This window comes from Chanos chanos, chromosome 8, assembly GCF_902362185.1.
Source record: "Chanos chanos chromosome 8, fChaCha1.1, whole genome shotgun sequence".
NCBI classification, from domain to species: Eukaryota; Metazoa; Chordata; class Actinopteri; order Gonorynchiformes; family Chanidae; genus Chanos; species Chanos chanos.
The window spans coordinates 30465439-30484454 of record NC_044502.1 but is presented as its reverse complement, the minus strand read 5'-3'; the positions used below and the strand labels follow the sequence as shown (position 1 = coordinate 30484454).

The 19016-nt window shown below is 39.1% G+C and overlaps 2 protein-coding genes across 2 annotated transcripts; one reads left to right on the top strand and one right to left on the bottom strand.

Moving 5' to 3' along the window:
* The first annotated feature begins 6074 nt into the window (after window positions 1-6074).
* On the top strand, window positions 6075-11345 carry rbm22 (RNA binding motif protein 22). The gene is made up of 11 exons (XM_030781459.1): window positions 6075-6128; window positions 7000-7053; window positions 7240-7269; window positions 7370-7502; window positions 7775-7875; window positions 8107-8279; window positions 8468-8668; window positions 9037-9201; window positions 9548-9636; window positions 9990-10121; window positions 10227-11345. Exons 1-11 carry the CDS (start codon window positions 6075-6077, stop codon window positions 10373-10375), a joined length of 1281 nt encoding a protein of 426 aa, XP_030637319.1. The 3' UTR covers window positions 10376-11345.
* Window positions 11346-12053: 708 nt separating this feature from the next.
* LOC115819558 (myozenin-2) lies at window positions 12054-18353 on the bottom strand. Its single transcript, XM_030783065.1, has 6 exons — window positions 18278-18353; window positions 17314-17477; window positions 16757-16910; window positions 15910-16107; window positions 14466-14472; window positions 12054-12240 (listed from the first exon to the last, which is right to left on the bottom strand). The coding sequence occupies exons 1-6, from the start codon at window positions 18351-18353 to the stop codon at window positions 12054-12056; spliced, it is 786 nt and encodes a 261-aa protein (XP_030638925.1).
* Window positions 18354-19016: the final 663 nt, after the last annotated feature.

Sequence of the window (19016 nt, the reverse complement as noted above, 5' to 3'; positions counted from 1 at the left end):
TGGTTTTTTCTCCCCCCAACAGCAAAGCTAAAACAAATGTCTCTTTACAGTGGTGATGTTTTCTCTGTACAGTAACATTGCAGAATGTCCTCTGTAAAAAAGTAGTGCTTAGAGAATCCATGAAGACTTGATAATACCTTATATCCCAGCATAATCTGCCCCTTTGAACTACTGTCAGTGGGCATTATACAGGGAAACTTTACACTGAATGTGAATCGAGGTAAAATTCACATCTTTTCCCTTTGAATTTTACATCTTTGCTGTTGTAAAAATGGCAGCAACAGTCACTGTAAAACAAACAGCTTCTGTATCAAATTAACATCCAAACAAGCAAGACTATGAACATGACAGGACACCATCTCTAAATTTATTAGATTTTCCTTATTCATTTAATGTCTAAACTTGGGAATATTTCAATCAGAGGCTAAAAGCACAGAAAAATAATAATAATATAAAAAAACAGTGTCTCTTTTAAGCACGAGTTGCAATACTTTGCGTCTGTCTCACGACCGACTACCATCAATTAGCACCAGTCAGCCAGCGATGACAAAAACAATTGTGCCCATTGACTGTGATTTGAAAGAAGCACTCCATGCGGAATGTCATCTCAAATTACCCAAAAGCAATTAACTCAAGTCGGGATTTCATGTCCAGTAATCCACATGTGAAACCGGAACATTAATCAAACACTAGAGAACAGTGTGACGAGCTCCATCCATGAAGCAGTGTACCATCAACTCTGAATGAGAATTGGCAGAGTATGCACACACACATCTCAAATACTAAAGCTATGTTTGTAGTTACAGTCTCTTTACATGCTAATCTTGATGGAGTTTTTGGAAATGTAATTGAAATCCAAAAAATAGCAATATTTCAAAATCCATTCTATGCAAAGAAGTCCTTATCCTCACGTTGACAATCCAATAGCAAAGATCCAAGCTTCTTTAAAATTAGGTCAGGGAAAGTTTTCCATAAGAATTGAACTGAGAGAGGAGACATCGTCATTGAATTTAAGTATAAAAATAGTCTTTTAAAGTTAAACGAAATGGTTAGGGAGAAATTAACTTCATTTAATTAAATCTTATCCCTGAGGATCAATAAAGATTTTTCTGCCTACGCAAAAATATCTATAATGAGATTTGTGTACTGATCCCTGGAACAAACCAAGCTGCAAATTATTTCAGTCTATCCCTGAAAGAGTTTCGTGGTAATAATAGCATTTCAAAAACAACATCTGAAATAAATTCCCTTTCAAGCTTGCCTGTTACCATTTAAAAACATTTTTAAATAATCAAATGATATCACTCTGAAAAATGAATACTCTTATAATGTTCCTTTTTTAAAAACCCAAAGAGATTGGATATTATTACGCAAGATCCACAATTACCATTAATGCCAAGACAGAACAGCACTTCCAATCCATGTAATGTTCACAACAGTGACGACAGTGTTTGCTAATCATGTCCCTTTGGCATACAAGCATTTTCAAATTTGTTATAATTTAAAAGATAAAAAAAAAAAAAAACTAAAGAAAAAAATCAATTTTATCAATGCGGAGAGCGAGAGAGAGAGAGAGAGAGAGAGAGAGAGAGAGAGAGAGAGAGAGAGAGAGAGAGAGAGATGAGAGCTGGAGAAACCAGGAAAAGAACTAAAAGGAGTCTAGGAGAACTGGAGCTCTGCATTTTCCTCTGCCTTTTCCTCTGCATTTTCCAGTTTGGCTAATGGTCATGCTGGGATCTTTCCTGGATTCAGTCTCATCCCGAAGGAGAAACCCTGCAGTGCAGGCTGTATAGCCTGACATTTCCAGTGTCTAAATGGTCTGGAGATTTAGAGGGCTGATTGAATCTAATCTGTTATTAAAGATGGTTAAAAATTGAAGTAAAAGGGTAAAACAATTGCCCCTTTTCTTGAAAAGAAATGGAGGAAAAACAATGCTTGTTTGCGTTTCCTACCACTGAGCTATACAGGTGCAATTTTATTAAAACGGACGAATACAACAGTGTGACAGAAAATCTGTGAAAGCACCTTGTAGCTGACTTGGAATGACCTTCTATGCAGCATTCGGCAAATCAGTCATAAGATAAAACAGCTTTATCTATTCCAGACATATTCTAACTTGGTTTAATTCAATTTATTTCCACAGATTATTTTCTTAAATCTTTTACAGCAATCTGATGCAATCAAGTTTGGGGGGGTGGGGGGGGGGGTGGCATATCTGATGAAACAGAGCTAAGTACTGCATATTCTCATCCCACATGTCTTTCTGACACTAATCAGTTATACAACTAGAGGATGTGATCCTACCTTGGGGCACAAGGCAAAGTCATCTGCCCATTCACTCCAGAGTTGCACTCAGGTTCCAATTAGAGCCACTGATATAGCAAAAAGCACTCTGTTCTCATCTTTATTGAAAAATTAAATCTGATATTTATCTTTGTCTTTCTGGCTGTAGGCCTCCCTCTCCCTCTCCCTGTGTTGTTTTTCCAAAATGATAAATGTCAGAGTTTAAGCAGGGATGTTCATTTCTTTGCCCCCCCCTCCCTTAAATAATGCAGACTTGTTTAATGTTAAACTCATTCCTTTTCATCTCAGTGCCTTACCCTAATCCATGTGACAAACCACTGTTAATGTTTTCTGTTCTCCAAACATGCTTCATGGCTTTCAGTTGCACTTTAAAATAGTTTTGCATTCAGTGAGCAGCTAACCGTAAACTTCTCAAATTTCAATTGTACTGCAACAACATGCTTCATGCCTAGGTTTCAACTAGGAAGAATTAACAATAACATGCATCTGATTTGCCCTGAACAATCCAGTATACTGAATATTTGTGACTTCAATACTTATTAAACTGACTTTGCACCTTAATAAACTTGGTAAAAATGGCACCCAAAAGTAAAGTTCCACAAAGAAGCCCATTAGGACCCTTGTATAAATTATGGAAAATCACAAGTCCATTCTGTCAACACTCCTGCAAACTGGCTAATAAACACAAGCAGGCTCAACTACCTGATCAAGGTTTTTAGGAAGACAAGCAACCTTCTTTGTCAGCACCTTTATGCAGTTACTGTACATGAAGGGTGACAATACCATATCATGGGATCTGTGGAAATGATCACAATAACAGGGTCACAACACAGTCTGGGCTTGAGACATACCGAATTGTACCTGCCGAATTAGGTCTTAAAGTGGAAAATTCCTAAAGAGGAACTGTGCTGGTAGATCCATTTATACTGAGTGAAGTTCCCTACATTCCCAGGTCTGAAATTTGTTGTGAATACGGTAAAAGTCGATAAGTGCACTGCTCATATGACAGTACAGAAAGTAAATATTCAACTACAGTGGAAGTGGAGAAGAACCTCGTTTGAAAAACAATGGTGCTTTAAGGGTCGATAAATAACCAGTGAAGAATCTCTCTATATATTTAAAGGTCCTGGTTAGGTTTAATAATGACTTTATAACCCGTTATATTAATATGACAGCTAAAGAGAACCATGCAGTACTTTACCCCGTAAAACATGCGCATTGTTATCTATGCAGAATGGTTACTTTTCAGCAAATTCAACGTGAACGAAAATTTGTAGTTTAGAAACAAAACAAAGCAAAGCAAAGCATAATGCATCTATAAAGAAGATATTCTTACTCTTCCATTGCGAAAATTTAACACCGCAACAGTATTTAAAGACGATGCTATGTTGGACGGAAATGTCAAAATATTTGCAACCTGCAATATTTTCGATTGCAGGTTTGTCGTGATGGATGCACCTCCAAGCAAAGAACATTACTTTGATTTACTCTCCCGGATATTTAACAAGGAACAATGCCAAATGTGGTTGTTTTTTCTTTTAAGGCTTATGTAGATATAGCCCAAATCATCAAAAAATTATGAAACTAAGAAATTGTACCTACATCGAAGAGAGTTCCCATCCAAGGCTCATCAGTTAGTAAATAAATTCGTTACATTAACTATCCGGTCTCTTCACACAGTTGTCTAACCACAGAGCAACAGTGCACCGACAAAATAAAAGAGGAAGGAATCGAGCAGCACATCTGCAAAGAATCACATTTATCGAGCCATAATCAAACTGGTTCGCCAATCACTCCACACTGTTGAATAGCCTAGTCTGATAAGCTATTCCCTTTACAGCTAGCTGGTTAGCTGAAGTTGAGATGGTTTGTCACCTGGCGCTGATTTGATTTACCTTACAATGTATGGTCTACCTGCATTCGTGCCAATTTCTTTCCCACATAAAACCCCCACTTTATCATCAGCGGTATCCGTTAAAGTTCAAAGCATACATTCACACTGTAAGCTACTGGGCTAGCTCAATGCAAATTTGGTTGATGAATCGCAGAGCTACTTTGAATTGCTATTTTGCTAACCCCCGTGCAAATGTAGATGCTACCTATCAACTGCAATTCCTTAAAAACAGGCGACAAGTCTCAATATATTTCGAGAACAGCTCTCTCAAATTAATGGTCCACTTCTGATACATTTGGGATCATACAATATGTAGCTAGGTACTTACTAGCTAACTAGCCAACAAGGCTAAACTCATCCCCTGGTTTCATTCGATTCAACGAAAGCCATAGGGCAAGCTACGTAGCACGGCTAACGTTTCCCATACACTCGATATGGTGATCCTGTGTTCCGCTCGGCAGCTATTCAAAATCCAGAAATTTACTCACCAACTTAACGTGTCATGGCAAGGAGCATTCAGAGTCTTTAGTCCAACTCTGTTTGCAGCATGGGTTTTACACATTTACCACTTGCTTAAACAGAACTGAGGCGCCCCGGTTTTAGTGCAGATAGTTCCTAGTGGGAAACACCAGCCGACTCGCTTCTCAACACCTCACCATAACGGGACAAGAACTGCAGAGGAAGTGAGAGCCGCTAGAGGGCGTAGCGGACATCTGATTGTGTACCTCTTTTTCTGCGCGGCAATTTACTGAGGTTATTTGAAATGTTGACTGGGGAATCCGATCTAAGAGCAATCAGCCACAGACTTTAAAATGGGAGTTAAATAAAGATGCAGTGCGGGGGTAAACTACTGTCCGTTTTAAACTGTATGCAACTACACCATTACACTTTCAAGAAGAGAAAACGTGTCTTATCTAACGATCTCTTAACGTTTAAGAGGAGACTCAACGTACTGTATCATTTCACATTTTTGGGTGCTGTGTACGGAACTTTGCAGTAAACCTGTCTTCGGTTTCAGTTACTGGCTGTGGACTTTGTAGCTAGAACTTCTCAGTGCAGCGCTCTCTGGCACTAACGGTGCACAAATCTTCAATCTCCTCTACGCAATACAGAGACAATCACTTCATCATTCATATAACTCGGAGAATAAAAGAGACATTAGGCGGAAGCGCCCCGTCCTCCTTCCTACTTTTCTTTAAATAATTCATATTTATAGACTCTCTTTCAGTCTTAAGTGAACTCGTTCAAGCATTAACTCACGTGTTCCAGATAGAACTATCATACAATTGCGGTATTCTTTATACGCAAAAACATGGGTCTGTTGCTTTTAGTAAGATTGCACTAGAAATGTTTTTATTAGAGTGGACTAAAGAGAGCAGAGTGTATTGCATAGCATGTATTTGTATGAATCAATGACTAGGATGATGAACAAGGAGCTGGGTAAATATCCAACAACATGCCTACAGGATGAGAGCAAAAAAAAAAAAAAAGTGTAACAAGAATGTAAGAACATAGTACTGATTATTGATAGATGTGGCCTGTAGCTACACAATAGGCATGTATGCCTTTACGACAAAAGGGGGGCAGGTTTATTTTTACGAATACGAACTGTGGGAAAAATGAATAAGAGCACACAGCATAACATCGAACACTCTTTTCATTCCTCCATAATGCTAACTGCGAGACACTGATTAAGATATTATGGCATTTCTCAAACATGGTTTTAGCGGGATTCCGATAATAAATTACAGTTCGACTTATAATCAAGTTTTCTATTAACCTATCAAAGTTTTTTATTGTTCATTTCTTTCAATACGTCATATCCTATTTTCTCGCGTGGATTTCTGGGAAAACGTTGCACGTTTCCTTATCGAAAATGGCGACGTCTTTAGGAGCTAACACTTACAACAGACAAAATTGGGAGGATGCGGTATGTTTCATGTGATATACTCAACAATTTATTTTTTTCATGTGGTGTTAGCTTTATTCCATCTGGCAGGTCCATGATCCAAATAAACCAACTTACCGGTATTATTGTGATGTCAAGAAGGTATAATGGTGTTTGGATAGCTAAATTTGTTTGCAACTGTTAGCTAACGATAGATAGAAAACAAATAACCTTACATTAACATTACATTTCGCTAATTTATTATTAACAAATGGTCGAGTCGCCACAAGAAGCCAAATCAGCCGGTCACCCCAATGTAATTGGCAGCTCTCTTTTGGGGGAAAAAAAAATCAAAACAGACTGTAGCACAAATTGAAGCTGAGTTAGCATAGGCTATCTGTGTGGCTGGTGAGCTAGATTACTTGTTCCAAACTGGAACATATTAGTACAAAGTTGATATTATTTCTCTTTAAATCTGACCGAAGGGTTATGACTGCTCTCTCTATAGCTAAATTACCCATTTGTCTTGCTCCAGGTAGCTCTAAATGCTGAAACGCGCACACCGTTTCTTTTTTGAACACCCGTCTGAGTTCGATACAAGGACCGCTAGCTAAATGGATCAGTAAATCTGAAAGACTGTCTAATGCCAATTCAGTGTGACATATTTGGCTACCATGTGAAAAACGCTGTTGGCTCCACTATAACAAACGATTATGGCTATTTTTTTAAAGTTGACGTCCTGTTGATGCTGCACTCCCATTCTGCTGTTAAATGTCTTTATGTATGGTTAAATCAGGCTATATTAATTCGTGTGGCTTTGGTTTGAGAGTTGCCTGTCCAGGATTGAATCATGGTGATCCACTGATGTTTTTGCTGCGCAGGCACTAGTCTAATCAAGTCTCTTTTCTTGTAGGATTTTCCCATTCTCTGTCAAACTTGTTTGGGTGAGAATCCCTACATCCGTATGGTAAGTGACTTTAATGGACAAATGTGTAGATGACTATAATCTGCCTAATACATTGACTTTCAGGAGAAAGATACTTTTTCCTCCCAAGTCTGATTTGCCCTTTCTGATAAATGACATACACTTCAATGCTGATGCATCTTTTCCCCCTAATTCTTGTACTTTTGTTTTGCTCTCTGCCTTTGTAAGACCAAAGAGAAATATGGCAAAGAATGCAAGGTAAGAGCTTATCTAATGGCCGTAATCTCATTGTATTACTTCACTTCTAATTACTTCACAATCGTTACGACCTCTCACGTTTCTTTCTTTTTGTGTACAGATCTGTGCTCGTCCTTTCACCGTGTTCCGCTGGTGCCCAGGGGTCAGGATGCGCTTCAAGAAGACTGAGGTGTGTCAGACGTGTAGCAAGATGAAGAACGTGTGTCAAACCTGCCTGTTGGATCTGGAATACGGTAAAACCCTGATCACTGCACCATACGATTTTCTGCGTGTTTATGGCATTTGACATGACGGCATTATAAAACCTGTTTATTTGCGAGGTGTACTGAGGGACAAAAATGGGTAGAGTAGGCCACGTCTTCTGGGTCCATAGGATTTTCTCTTCCCTGCACTGTGGCCAAATGCAGCTAAATGGAATCTTTTTGTTGCGTTCAGTGGTTAGTGGTACTGATCCGTCTGATTTTGTGTACCAGCAGAGTGTAATAAATTCCTTTCCCCGCTGCAGGTTTACCTATTCAGGTCAGAGACACAGGACTTGCCATTAAAGATGACATGCCAAAATCAGACGTCAATAAAGAGTATTACACCCAGAACATGGAGAGAGAGGTAATGTTTTATTTTCATGAAACAAACTCATTGTAATGTACAATAATGACATAGGACTAACAATATGACATATTGTCTGCACATTCAGAACTAATGTTTTTCTGTTCATTTCAGTGCTGCATTTTTGTGAATGAAGACATATGAATCATTCAGTAATGTGGCTTCTAATGAAGTGCTGTGCTGTGCTGTGTGTGTGTGCGTGTGTGTGTGTGTGTGTGTGTGTGGCTTTAGATTGCTAACTCTGATGGCACACGGCCTGTGGGGCTCCTGGGGAAGGCCCCAAGCTCCAGTGATATGCTGCTGAAATTGGCACGTACCACACCTTACTACAAGAGAAACAGACCCCATATCTGCTCCTTCTGGGTCAAAGGAGAATGCAAGAGAGGAGAGGAGTGTCCTTACAGGTGAGAGGAAACACTCAACTATGCGGTTATGGTGCAGTTTTTCAGCTAAAGAATTATTTTACTTTCTACTTGTGAATGTTATCGTGTCTTCACAAAAACATGGAGTTTTGACACACATCTGTCAAAAGTTTGAGATGTCCCCTGAATCAATACAGACACCTCAAACTAAAATGTTATTTATTATACAGACATGAAAAGCCCACCGACCCAGACGACCCGCTGGCTGACCAGAACATCAAGGATCGTTATTATGGTATAAATGACCCAGTGGCCGACAAACTTCTGAAACGTGCCTCCACCATGCCCAGACTGGACCCACCTGAGGACAAGACCATTACCACGCTTTACGTAGGAGGACTGGGAGATACCATCACAGACTCAGAGCTCAGGTAGGCATGGAGACTCAAAACTCAGGGGTGCAAAATGAACGGCCATTACGCAATGGGCAGAGTAGTTGATAGATTGTACAGCTTCACTGGAATCAGTGGAAGCTGAAGATCACATTTTATTCCATTAAAATCTTAGAATGTCGCCCTGTTAAGTTGTTCTGCTACCAGCTTCATTCTGCACCACTGCAGAGGTTTCCCACTAATTTATACTAATTTACAAATCATTCACTGATGCAGAAGTCATGTGGAAATAAGTATAAGTCAGCCATTTGGGAAGACTCCTAAGTAAAGACAGTTTTGAAGAATAATTTCATGAGTTTTTCCTGAATGAACTAAGACTGACCATTGATGTGCTGGGATGATGGCAGGAACCACTTTTACCAGTTTGGGGAGATCCGCACCATCACCATAGTGCAGCGGCAGCAGTGTGCCTTCATCCAGTTTGCCACCCGTCAGGCGGCAGAGATGGCTGCTGAAAAGTCCTTCAACAAACTTATCATCAACGGCAGACGGCTCAATGTCAAATGGGGCAGGTTAGTGATGACACCGCATCTCCCTGGATGAGGACAAGATTCAGGAGTCCTTCCTTTTCTCATAATTGTTCTGTGAGGAATCTAGATCTTTTCTCCCCTATGTTTACATTTCTAAAGCTTTAATCCCACTTTAAGCAGAATATTTCTTCTTAAGTGTGTCTGAATGTTACTGGCTGGTCGATTAGTCGAATTTTTACTAAACTGATTTGTGGGTCGTCAGGATAGGGATTGAATGCATCTTGAGAGAAGGAGTTAAACTATAGCAGTCTGGGTGTTTTTCGTGAAGTCTGTCATGGAGGTTTAGCTGAGGACTGTGCCTGTATGAATAATTGTTTGTGCTGTTTAGGTCCCAGGCGGCCCGAGGAAAGGAACGAGAGAAGGAGGGAGTGACCGAGTCTGGAATGAGGCTGGAGCCAGTACCAGGCCTTCCTGGAGGTCAGTGAACTAATAGGAAAAGTAAACTGTGTATCGAAATTTCCTTGAGAAGAGTTACATGTCGATCGGTTTAGAAACACAGTGCAATTATTGGATTCCTGGCTTGGTAGAACTGTGTGTCTCTCTTTCATGTTTTTGTTGAAGTTCTTTCCCGTTCAGTTAATTGGGGAAAGGAACTTAAAAGTCAGTTTTTAATTTTGCTTCTCAGTTGACTGAATTTACATCTGTTTGTCTCTATCCTTGAATCTCGCTACACTTACAAACTTCAGTAATCATGTAAATGAGACTGCTATGTTTTTCCGTGGACTAATTGCTCATGTTCTCATAAACGATTCCTTGATCGTGTTTTGTAGCTCTTCCCCCACCTCCTGTGTCGGATGAGGAGGCACCAGCCAATTATTTCAACCTGGGACCAAACAGTGCTCCTGCAGTCATGAACATTGGGCTTCCACCTCCTCCCGGTGTAGCTATGCCTTCTCCTCCTGGTAAGCTTTTAGTTGCACTTGTTTTATTCTGCCTGATATATTCTTCCATGTGTGAGGTTCCCAGTTACATTTGCGAGTGATGTTTTCCTGTGTGGTTCATTGCAGGTTTTGGCCCCCCTATGTTTCACTCAATGGATCCCATGGCTCCCCCCATGCCACCCCCCATGGGCATGAGACCCCCCGGCCAGGTCCACTACCCTTCCCAGGATCCCCAGCGCATGGGTGCCCATGCAAGTCGCCACGGAGGGCCCTAGAACATTCTCCAGCTACCTCGGTCTTCAGCTGTCCTCGTAGGAGTAAAGGACCATCAAAGAATCTTTCCCCTGTCATATTTTTTTTCTGCTCTTGTTTGATTTTGTGTCTCCATTGTGTAGTCCAAAGGGATATTTTGATGTAAAGAATTGTAGTAGTTTAAACACAAACAAGAGACTGACCTACAAATCTTTAGGTCATAGAAATTTTACCAGTGTTTTAATACTTATAAGCCAGGTGAAAAACCTCAGTGATTTGACCTTTTGACCCCTTTACTCACTCTTTGCCATGGTTGTTTTCATTCCTGACTTATGTCGACCTTTCTTTCTTAGCCCTGTTAATACCCATGTATTTTTCATTATGTGTTAAGGCTATGGATATCACGGTCACCAAACATTCTAGTTAAGCATTTTGGCATAAACTTTCCAGGAGTTATTGCATATGTTTTTAGACAGGTGTATTCATACTCTTGTATACCTGAATTGTCTTGTCAACTTACCAGCAAACACTTGATAGGTGGAATGGCAGTGCACACGAGCTGAAAGTGCACTAGAAGTGATTTGGGAACAGTGCTAGAGGAAAGTGGTGATTTAAATATTGGTTGTAGTGACCAACAAGTACCATGTGGGGGCACCATTGTACAATATTCAAATGCAGTCGAATGAAACGCTGTTACTTTAGAAGACGCTGCATGATCAGGTAGACATCTAGTTACAGTGTTTCTTTCTGCATCTTACACTGTGTGTTCTCCTTTAGAGCATCATATGATGTTCAAATGAGTCTGAGACTCAGCTGAGTCACTGAAAAAGCATGTTCATCAGTGTAAATGGACAGTGTAAGAAAAACATTACTGTGTATTGCTCTATTTTTTTTTTTTTTGATTTATTTTATATGTCATCATTTTGTTCTTCACGTCAAACAATTTGGAAAGATTTCTGTGGAATTTTAATTAAATGTTTTTAGCGAACATCTCCAACGACGACTCTGTTAGCACCATTCCCTAAGACTTAAGACATGATTAAGTTGAACACATTAAAATACAGTGATAAGCAAATGCAATGATATCTGAAAAATGACTTAGTATGCAGTGTAGTTTGAAATGTCTAATAGTATCATTTTTCACATGGTCAGGATAAGGGAAGTTATGTAATCATATAAAGGCATTTTGTAATTTTAGTTACTTAGGTAACCAAAAACATCACAGTATATATGATTTTATCAAATATGAAGTATGATCACAGTATAAATGTTTAATCAGAGTATTAAGTTTGACCTGGACATGGTTTCAGTCATTCTTGCCGCAAAAATTAAGACATTTAATATTGTTAGTCATTAGTATAGCTACAAATTTAACATTATAAATGTTTTCATTGAGTTTGAATTATCATCACAGTATAAACATTCTCACAGAGTGTGAATTATGATCACAGTATAAATGTTTTAACAGAGTAGGAAGTTTGACCCTGACATGGTTTCTATCCTAATTTCTATGAACGCAATTATGCTTTGCACTGTTTCTGTCAAAATTACTGCAGTTACAGTGACGCTCCTCCCACCACTAAACCACACAAGTAACAGTGTTTTCTTTGCAGACTAAGTAGAAGTTTGCAGACTTTTCAGTAGCTCCAGTCAGCTTGCTAATCGGTTCTTTTTACCTTTTACTGGATGAGACTGTTTGTCTCATGGACTGGCTGATTCTGTGGTCGTGTAGACGGCGGTCCAGCCTTGAGGCGCTCGGTTAAAATTTGGCCTGGCACACATACGATCCCATGTCATTCCGGGCTCTGTGTAGGCCTGCAGCAGCTCAAAGCCAGGTAATGGTAAGGTTCTCAAGCTTCCTGCTGTCCCACCAAATGGCATGGGTGCCCTGTTGAAGGGTGACAGTTATTTGAGTTATAGAACAATAATCTTACCTTCTGGATCAAAACAATGAGGGTCAGGATACTGGTAAACAAAGAATGTTTCAAGTCTTGTGACACTACTGCCTGTTTGTTTCTTTTTTTTTTTTTTGTCTTTTTTTTGGGGGGGGGGGTCCTACAGCAAATAATTATAATACAGTAACAACTAACGATGTCATAAACTGTATAACATAATAACCTTTTCGCTTTAAACCATATCGTGCGATAAAATGACTAACAAAGATGCAATTAAAGATTAACGTAGTTCTTTCTTTTTTTTTCTGTTTTTATGCATCATCTGTTGGTCTTTACGTTATCTGGAAAGTAAAACGAAACAAAACAAAAAAACTTTAATAACATTGTTGATCCACATTAAGATCAATATGAACACTTTGAAAACCTTGTATCTGAGTCACCCTGTCACTGGTTGTAAATGTTCTAAAAACAAAGTGTCCTGTATTAGCTTACTGTGATTAGAATGAAACCTCACAGACATTTTATTCATAGGTCTGTAACCATGCAGCAACCATACTGATATAGTTTTGTTTTATCCATCAGTTTTTGAAGTGTGTTTACAAACTTTCCTCTGTAGTTATTTTCATTTTCACCATTTACCCAGCCAACAGTTTTTAAGCTATAGTCAGAAAACTTAAGAAAGAAGCTCTTGGTCGTACTGAACTTGGTTACTATTTCCCTTGTGAGTGAAGTGTAGACACCTGAAATTGATGATGTCACAATGGCCCACAATATTCAGCCAGTGGCTATAGTGCAACCGACCCTCTTTGTTGTTATGGCGGGAAGGATTAGTGTCGTGTTGATCATTCTTCATAGCATCTTCACTATTAGCAATGCTTCTTCTCTCTCACTTTTGTAGCCCTGTCTGTTAGCACTGTTTCTAGCTGTATCTGACTGTAGTTCACTCTTTTACCTCCATTAGCTGTGGCACTTATACTGCAGACAGCTTCTAAATGGCTACGTGCCTGGTTTGTATTTTGCTTCGCTTGAAAGTCTCTTTGGATAGAAACGTGTGCTAAATGAAACAGTGTAAATATAAATGCTGAATAGTCTAACAGTCACAATACTGTTCATATATATGGTCTCTCTTTTGTTTCGCCTGGACATAATGCACAGTTTTGGGTGCTTGGATAAGATAATACTTTTTCAAACTCAGTTTTTTTATCTTTTCAGCCATCTGTTACTAATCCCACTATGCGGGCTGGAAATATTCCTAACAAGCACAGAAATGTACGACAGCAGAGCCTAACGTCATCTTGCCTACCCAGGGATCCACAAAACTGCACTTCATTGCAACTGAACAATGTTTAGTCGTTATCTTAGTGGTGACAGACACCTGGTTTGTAATAGAGATCATTAATGGGGAACTGAGGGTTGCCTGATGTCTAATGTTAGTAGGGTAGGTATTTAATTTGTTGTCACTCCAAAAACATAATTTTAAAGATGGGCCGATGTGAGAAATTATGCTGTTGCTACTGGGCATGACATTTTAGTGGTGAAAATAAATTATTACGCACATTACCTCAGGCCTTTCTCCAAACACACACACAGTTCTCCTTAGGACACTGTAGACGCAGGTGCCCCACTGGAGTTACAAATCACCTTGTGATAAATTACCTTAAGTGTTGTGAATGTTGAATATGTTTCACTGGTGCAAAGGACCTGACACATTCGTACAGACATAACAAGGACCCTTGACTGTTCACTTGTGAAAAATACATTTAAATCACAAAAACTGGAGATCTGGTTTCCACCTGACTGTTATGACATAGTGTTATAAGACAACCTGCTCCTCTTTTTAATACAGAACTACGTAATCCCCGTAGTCCCCCTGTTTCCGGTCCATTTTTCATTCTGCTCCATACTGTTTGTTTGTTCTTTTCAGTACATTTTTCAACAAAAAGTTGTCTTCCTGTTCTCTTTTCTGTACTACCACTCATTCATCCATTCTTATCATGCTGGGATGTTGCCATAGTAACTATTCAACAATGCCTATGCTATTAAACCACCACTCTATACACAGTAATCTATATATTGACTCATGCACTCGCTGTAAAGATCATCTACACACACACACACATAGACATGCACACTATACACATATTCCTGAAAAATGAAAATACCACATATACATGCAACGCAGCACATTAATATGCATGCATGCACACTATGTACATACCAGAAAACTGTACAGACCACACAGAAACAGTGCACAAAACTGACAATACATACAGTCAAAAGCCTGTTTTCAAAAATCTGTCATTTTCTCCACTGTTATAAGTTATCTGAATGTCAGATTTACACTCAAGATATGCTTAACATAATACAGAGATTCTGTACACACCATACACATACCACACACACACTAATCTCAAGACACAATACAAACAACTTGCACACAGAAGCAGAGAAACATATTACATACATTTTACCATCACAGTGCACAACACACAAACTCTAGAAACATCTAATCGCTACTATTATTATGCAAGTGCACATACACACACACACGCACACGCACACACAATTTAGTTTTGGATGACAAGGCTGCCAAGTCTTGCATGCCTCTTCTTTCCTAAATGCCTGTCAGAAACATGTCCATTTCAGCTTTGGTACAATTCATTCCATGAGTTCTGGACCATTTTTTCCTCAGCTTTTGAAGATGGTCACAAGGCAGAGCTGGAGAGCTCTTTCACATACAATCAAATTATTGATCATTTGTATTCTAAACTACATGTGCAGGTGGATCTTGGCAGAACACATTTGTGTTGAAAAGTACAAGTTAGCCTGAATTTTACATCTGTAATATGAGTAAAAACCACACTCAAAAACTACACTCCTTAATAGTCTAATGAAATAACACCCTTGACATATTATCTAAAACCTGAGAACAACATGCTAATAAATCATTCCGGTTAAAAAAAAAACGGAACGCTAAATGAACTGATCATAGAGTCATGGTATAGTACTGACTATTCATTTCAACCACTAATGATCTGTCATTTGGATTAAATAATGGAATGGAAGAGTATGGTGTGTAGGTCAGAAGCTACACAGATTTCCTGATAGGCTCTATAGGGCTGATCTTACAGTGAATAAACCTTATCCCAGAGTCCTCACCACACAATGTGCAGTTTTAAGAGTTTTTCCACTATAACATTTACTCTTAGTATTAAAGATGCAGTCTCTTTAAGACCGAATTACTAGAGAAAGTTAGTAAAGGTCTTTTTGTGACTTTAATGGGCCTTAACTTGGCACCATGTTGTACACTCCACACCCACAGTTTCTCTTCTGTTCAGTTACACAGAAACATATAATCACATGTTTTTGCTTGGACCGCTAACACACACGACTGAGCTTACGACCCAGTAATCAAGCCATTTGTGTGTACAATTTCAGAATCCACCCGCAACCAGCAACATAAACAATGAGAACCACTACCTGAAGTCAGTACTTAAATATGTCACTAGATCATCATGCAACTATCAACATTTATTCAGCACCTTTATGTTATGGTATTAATTATACTAACCCCTATATTACTGTACCAGTTATACTTATATTAATGTGTTAATTTTAGTCATATGTGAGAACGACACTATCTGAGTAAAGTTTCATTATACCGACAGGTGCATACCTGTTGAAGCATTTGTAGTTGGCAGGAGTGAGTTTGTAGGGTGGCTCAGGAAGACTGGCACAGATGGTGGCCAGGACTTCTGCTTCATTGCTGTTTTGCTGTTGCCATGGTGAGTAGTAGGATTTGGGAATGACTGTGACATTGAACCTCTCATGAGGGACCTCCTTCAGGGGCCCTGAGTAACCTTGTAAGGGAAGCAAGAGGATGTTAACCTGGTCACTCCTTTCACTCTTGGATGCGACCTCTGTCATCTCACCACACCAGGACACATTCATTGACAGGTTTCAATGCACAATAATCAGACTTCGCCCATGTTGACATCCAGTGAGCCATACCACCTCCAGGGTCAGTCAAACTTCAATTTATCTAGATCTCAGAGTAGCGTGTGCATACAGTGTGGATAGACACACTGCTACATTATAAAGCTAAGCCAATTCAACACAAAAACATGATGCTCAGATGGGACTCCATTGGCACTGTTGATAGATCGAAAGAATGGTTTTGCATACAAAAGTTCTGTAACGCAGTGTATCAATAAAGATGGACTCCCAAAAGTGTTGGCCGTATGCTAAAGCCCACATGGTTGTGCCATGTCTCTCCTCGATAATTCAAGTCCAGTGCGGGCCCTGTCCTGACTACATAACATATAAAACAACAAAAACAGGAGAATTCTTCCTCTCACACCTTGTGTGATATACAAAAGTCAGTGGAATATGTTTAAATATAAATATAGCCTATACATCGTGGCAAACTAAGTACGCTAAATACACACCAGTGTGATTCATTCCTTGAATCAGAAGGAATTACAACTTTTTCCGAGCAACTCCTCGTACCTGGTGCAAGCACAAGAGGATTTCCTTCCTTGGCCACGGCATGTTTCTGTTGTGATATTAGGCTGTTCTCCCCTGGCTGTGTTCCATAGACCTCTGTTGTGAAGTTCTCCCTTTGAGATCCCTGTGGACCCTGTTGGTGATTCTGCTCTGAATGCTGAGAGGATAATTAGAAATTCATCACTCTTTCGTTTTTTTTGATCCAATGTAATCCCTACCAAGTTAAACTGTCTAACTTAGGAGTGAAAATGCTCTCCAGGCAATATCCAAATATTTCATGCATTTGTGTGTTAGCTCTTCCTTTTTGTAGCTGTAGTCCTGCTACTAAAGGGATCTGTGCTGGGCCATCACTAAGATAATGTTAAATTCATGGACTGGGCATAACTGCATATACAGTGTTTTGCTTTAAGTGTGCTAAAATTCACCCATATCTGTAGGTAAGGAATTAAGACCTTTAGACCTAAGACATCAGACAGGTAAAACAGTTATACCAGGACTATATCATATGAATGTCCTCCTAAATGTGTGAAAACATTGTCAGACTGGTGTTGTGTGCATACCGTTTCTGTTTTGCTAAGATTTTGGGCAACATTCTCTAGGGTGAACCTCTCCACCCTTTTGAGTCTCTCCTGGAACATTCTGGAACCTTTATTAGACTGCAGATTGAGCTCCTCTACCATCACCTCCTGTGGAGTGCTGATCTTCTTACCCAGGTTTAGATACACTGTTATGTATACACACATGCATACATACAATCCAGTATACATACATATGGTATTACACAATGCATATTTTATGTTTTTCACGACAAGAGTGTTTGTATATTACAATGTTTCACTTTTACAATGTTTGACTTTTATCATTATAACAATTTGTACATGTTTTACAAGAGTAACTTCTAACACCCTTTTAGCTAACGAGATATGCTGATCAAAGATCATCCTCATATTTACATTTGTATAGCTGAAAAAATGTTTTGCTTTGACTACCACATTCAGCTTTGCAGCCATAAATCAAAGACATGAATAGGTCTACTGGCACAGGCTTGACTTTGACAGTAGCAGTTGGCACTGCTATGTTTCTAATTGAAGAATTTAATCTTTAAATTTAACTCCGGTATTCGACTGGATTGAGTCCACATGGTTTACAGACGTGAGGCCACATTTGTGAAAGTTCACGCTCTTCCCCAGTCATGTGTCTGTGAGTCATCTTTCAGAAGAATACTATCAGCCCTCTGCAGTTGTATTACATTACACCTCATTCTCACCGACTCATTTTGCCCACAGCTGAACATAGCGACACTGGATAGACATATCAATAGCTACAGGACATTTTCAGCTTGGCATATCTGACAGGAATTTAATTTGTGATGTTCAGCTACTACTCTTTTCCTATTCTCTGACATTTTCATTGTGAGTATCGCTTCGCAGAACAAACATGCCACAGTCTATTCAGTTTCGGGGACTTGACTGATTGTGTTTCGATTGCACTAACTCTCATATAGCTGTACTGAGTGTGTCATACCTTCTTCAGCGTCCAAGCAGACTTCTGGATCTTGTTGCCATCTCTCTTTGGCCAAATCAGTGTATGGAACTGGCATAGTGACCTTATTTATCGCCCCTTCAAATAAACAATTTCACAAACAAGATCAAGACACCATCTGTCATTCGAGCAGTCCCTCTAATGACTGCCAGACTGATTCAAACAGGTGATTAAATATTGACACATTTTGATAGACTTTTAAAAAATACTTGCCACAGGGTTAGAATGCCAACCTTTCTATTAATGATTAAAATGGAGATTTCAAAGGCCTCTATAAAGTAATAGTTGAAAAGTATAGACTAGTTGTAATTTTACACAAGATTACATATTACATAGTAACATAATAAGTTACCTACTGGATTACAGCTCTACATATCAGAGGTTTATAAATTCCTAAGAAGAATGCCCACTCATTCTCAGACATCTAACCGACTCTTAACACAAAACTTAGAATCTCTTACTTTTTCAAAATCAGCCGAAACTCAGACTAATAATTATTTGTTGAAAATGTTCACAGACAAAAAAATCCATGCTTGGTAATGGCTATTTCATTTTTTTTGTGCCGATATAATGCTCCAAACTTACCAGCTAGAGAGAAGAATATGTAAATGTTTGAGAGTTTTTAGGATGGATGAGTCTCGTCTGAAGATACAGACTTTACTGAGAGTCTACGGTGGGAGCTTTTTGTGGGCACTGTTTATGGTTCCTGTGAGATCACTGG

Coding starts and splice junctions, on each gene's coding strand:
- rbm22 (XM_030781459.1), top strand. CDS start 6,075: ATGGCGACGTCTTTAGGAGCTAACACTTACAACAGACAAAATTGGGAG. Junction 7,054..7,239: donor AGAATCCCTACATCCGTATG/GTAAGTGACTTT, acceptor TGCCTTTGTAAG/ACCAAAGAGAAATATGGCAA. Junction 9,637..9,989: donor AGTACCAGGCCTTCCTGGAG/GTCAGTGAACTA, acceptor CGTGTTTTGTAG/CTCTTCCCCCACCTCCTGTG.
- LOC115819558 (XM_030783065.1), bottom strand. CDS start 18,353: ATGCCAGTTCCATACACTGATTTGGCCAAAGAGAGATGGCAACAAGAT. Junction 17,478..18,277: donor CTGCTTGGACGCTGAAGAAG/GTATGACACACT, acceptor TATACATAACAG/TGTATCTAAACCTGGGTAAG. Junction 16,911..17,313: donor ATCTTAGCAAAACAGAAACG/GTATGCACACAA, acceptor TTATCCTCTCAG/CATTCAGAGCAGAATCACCA.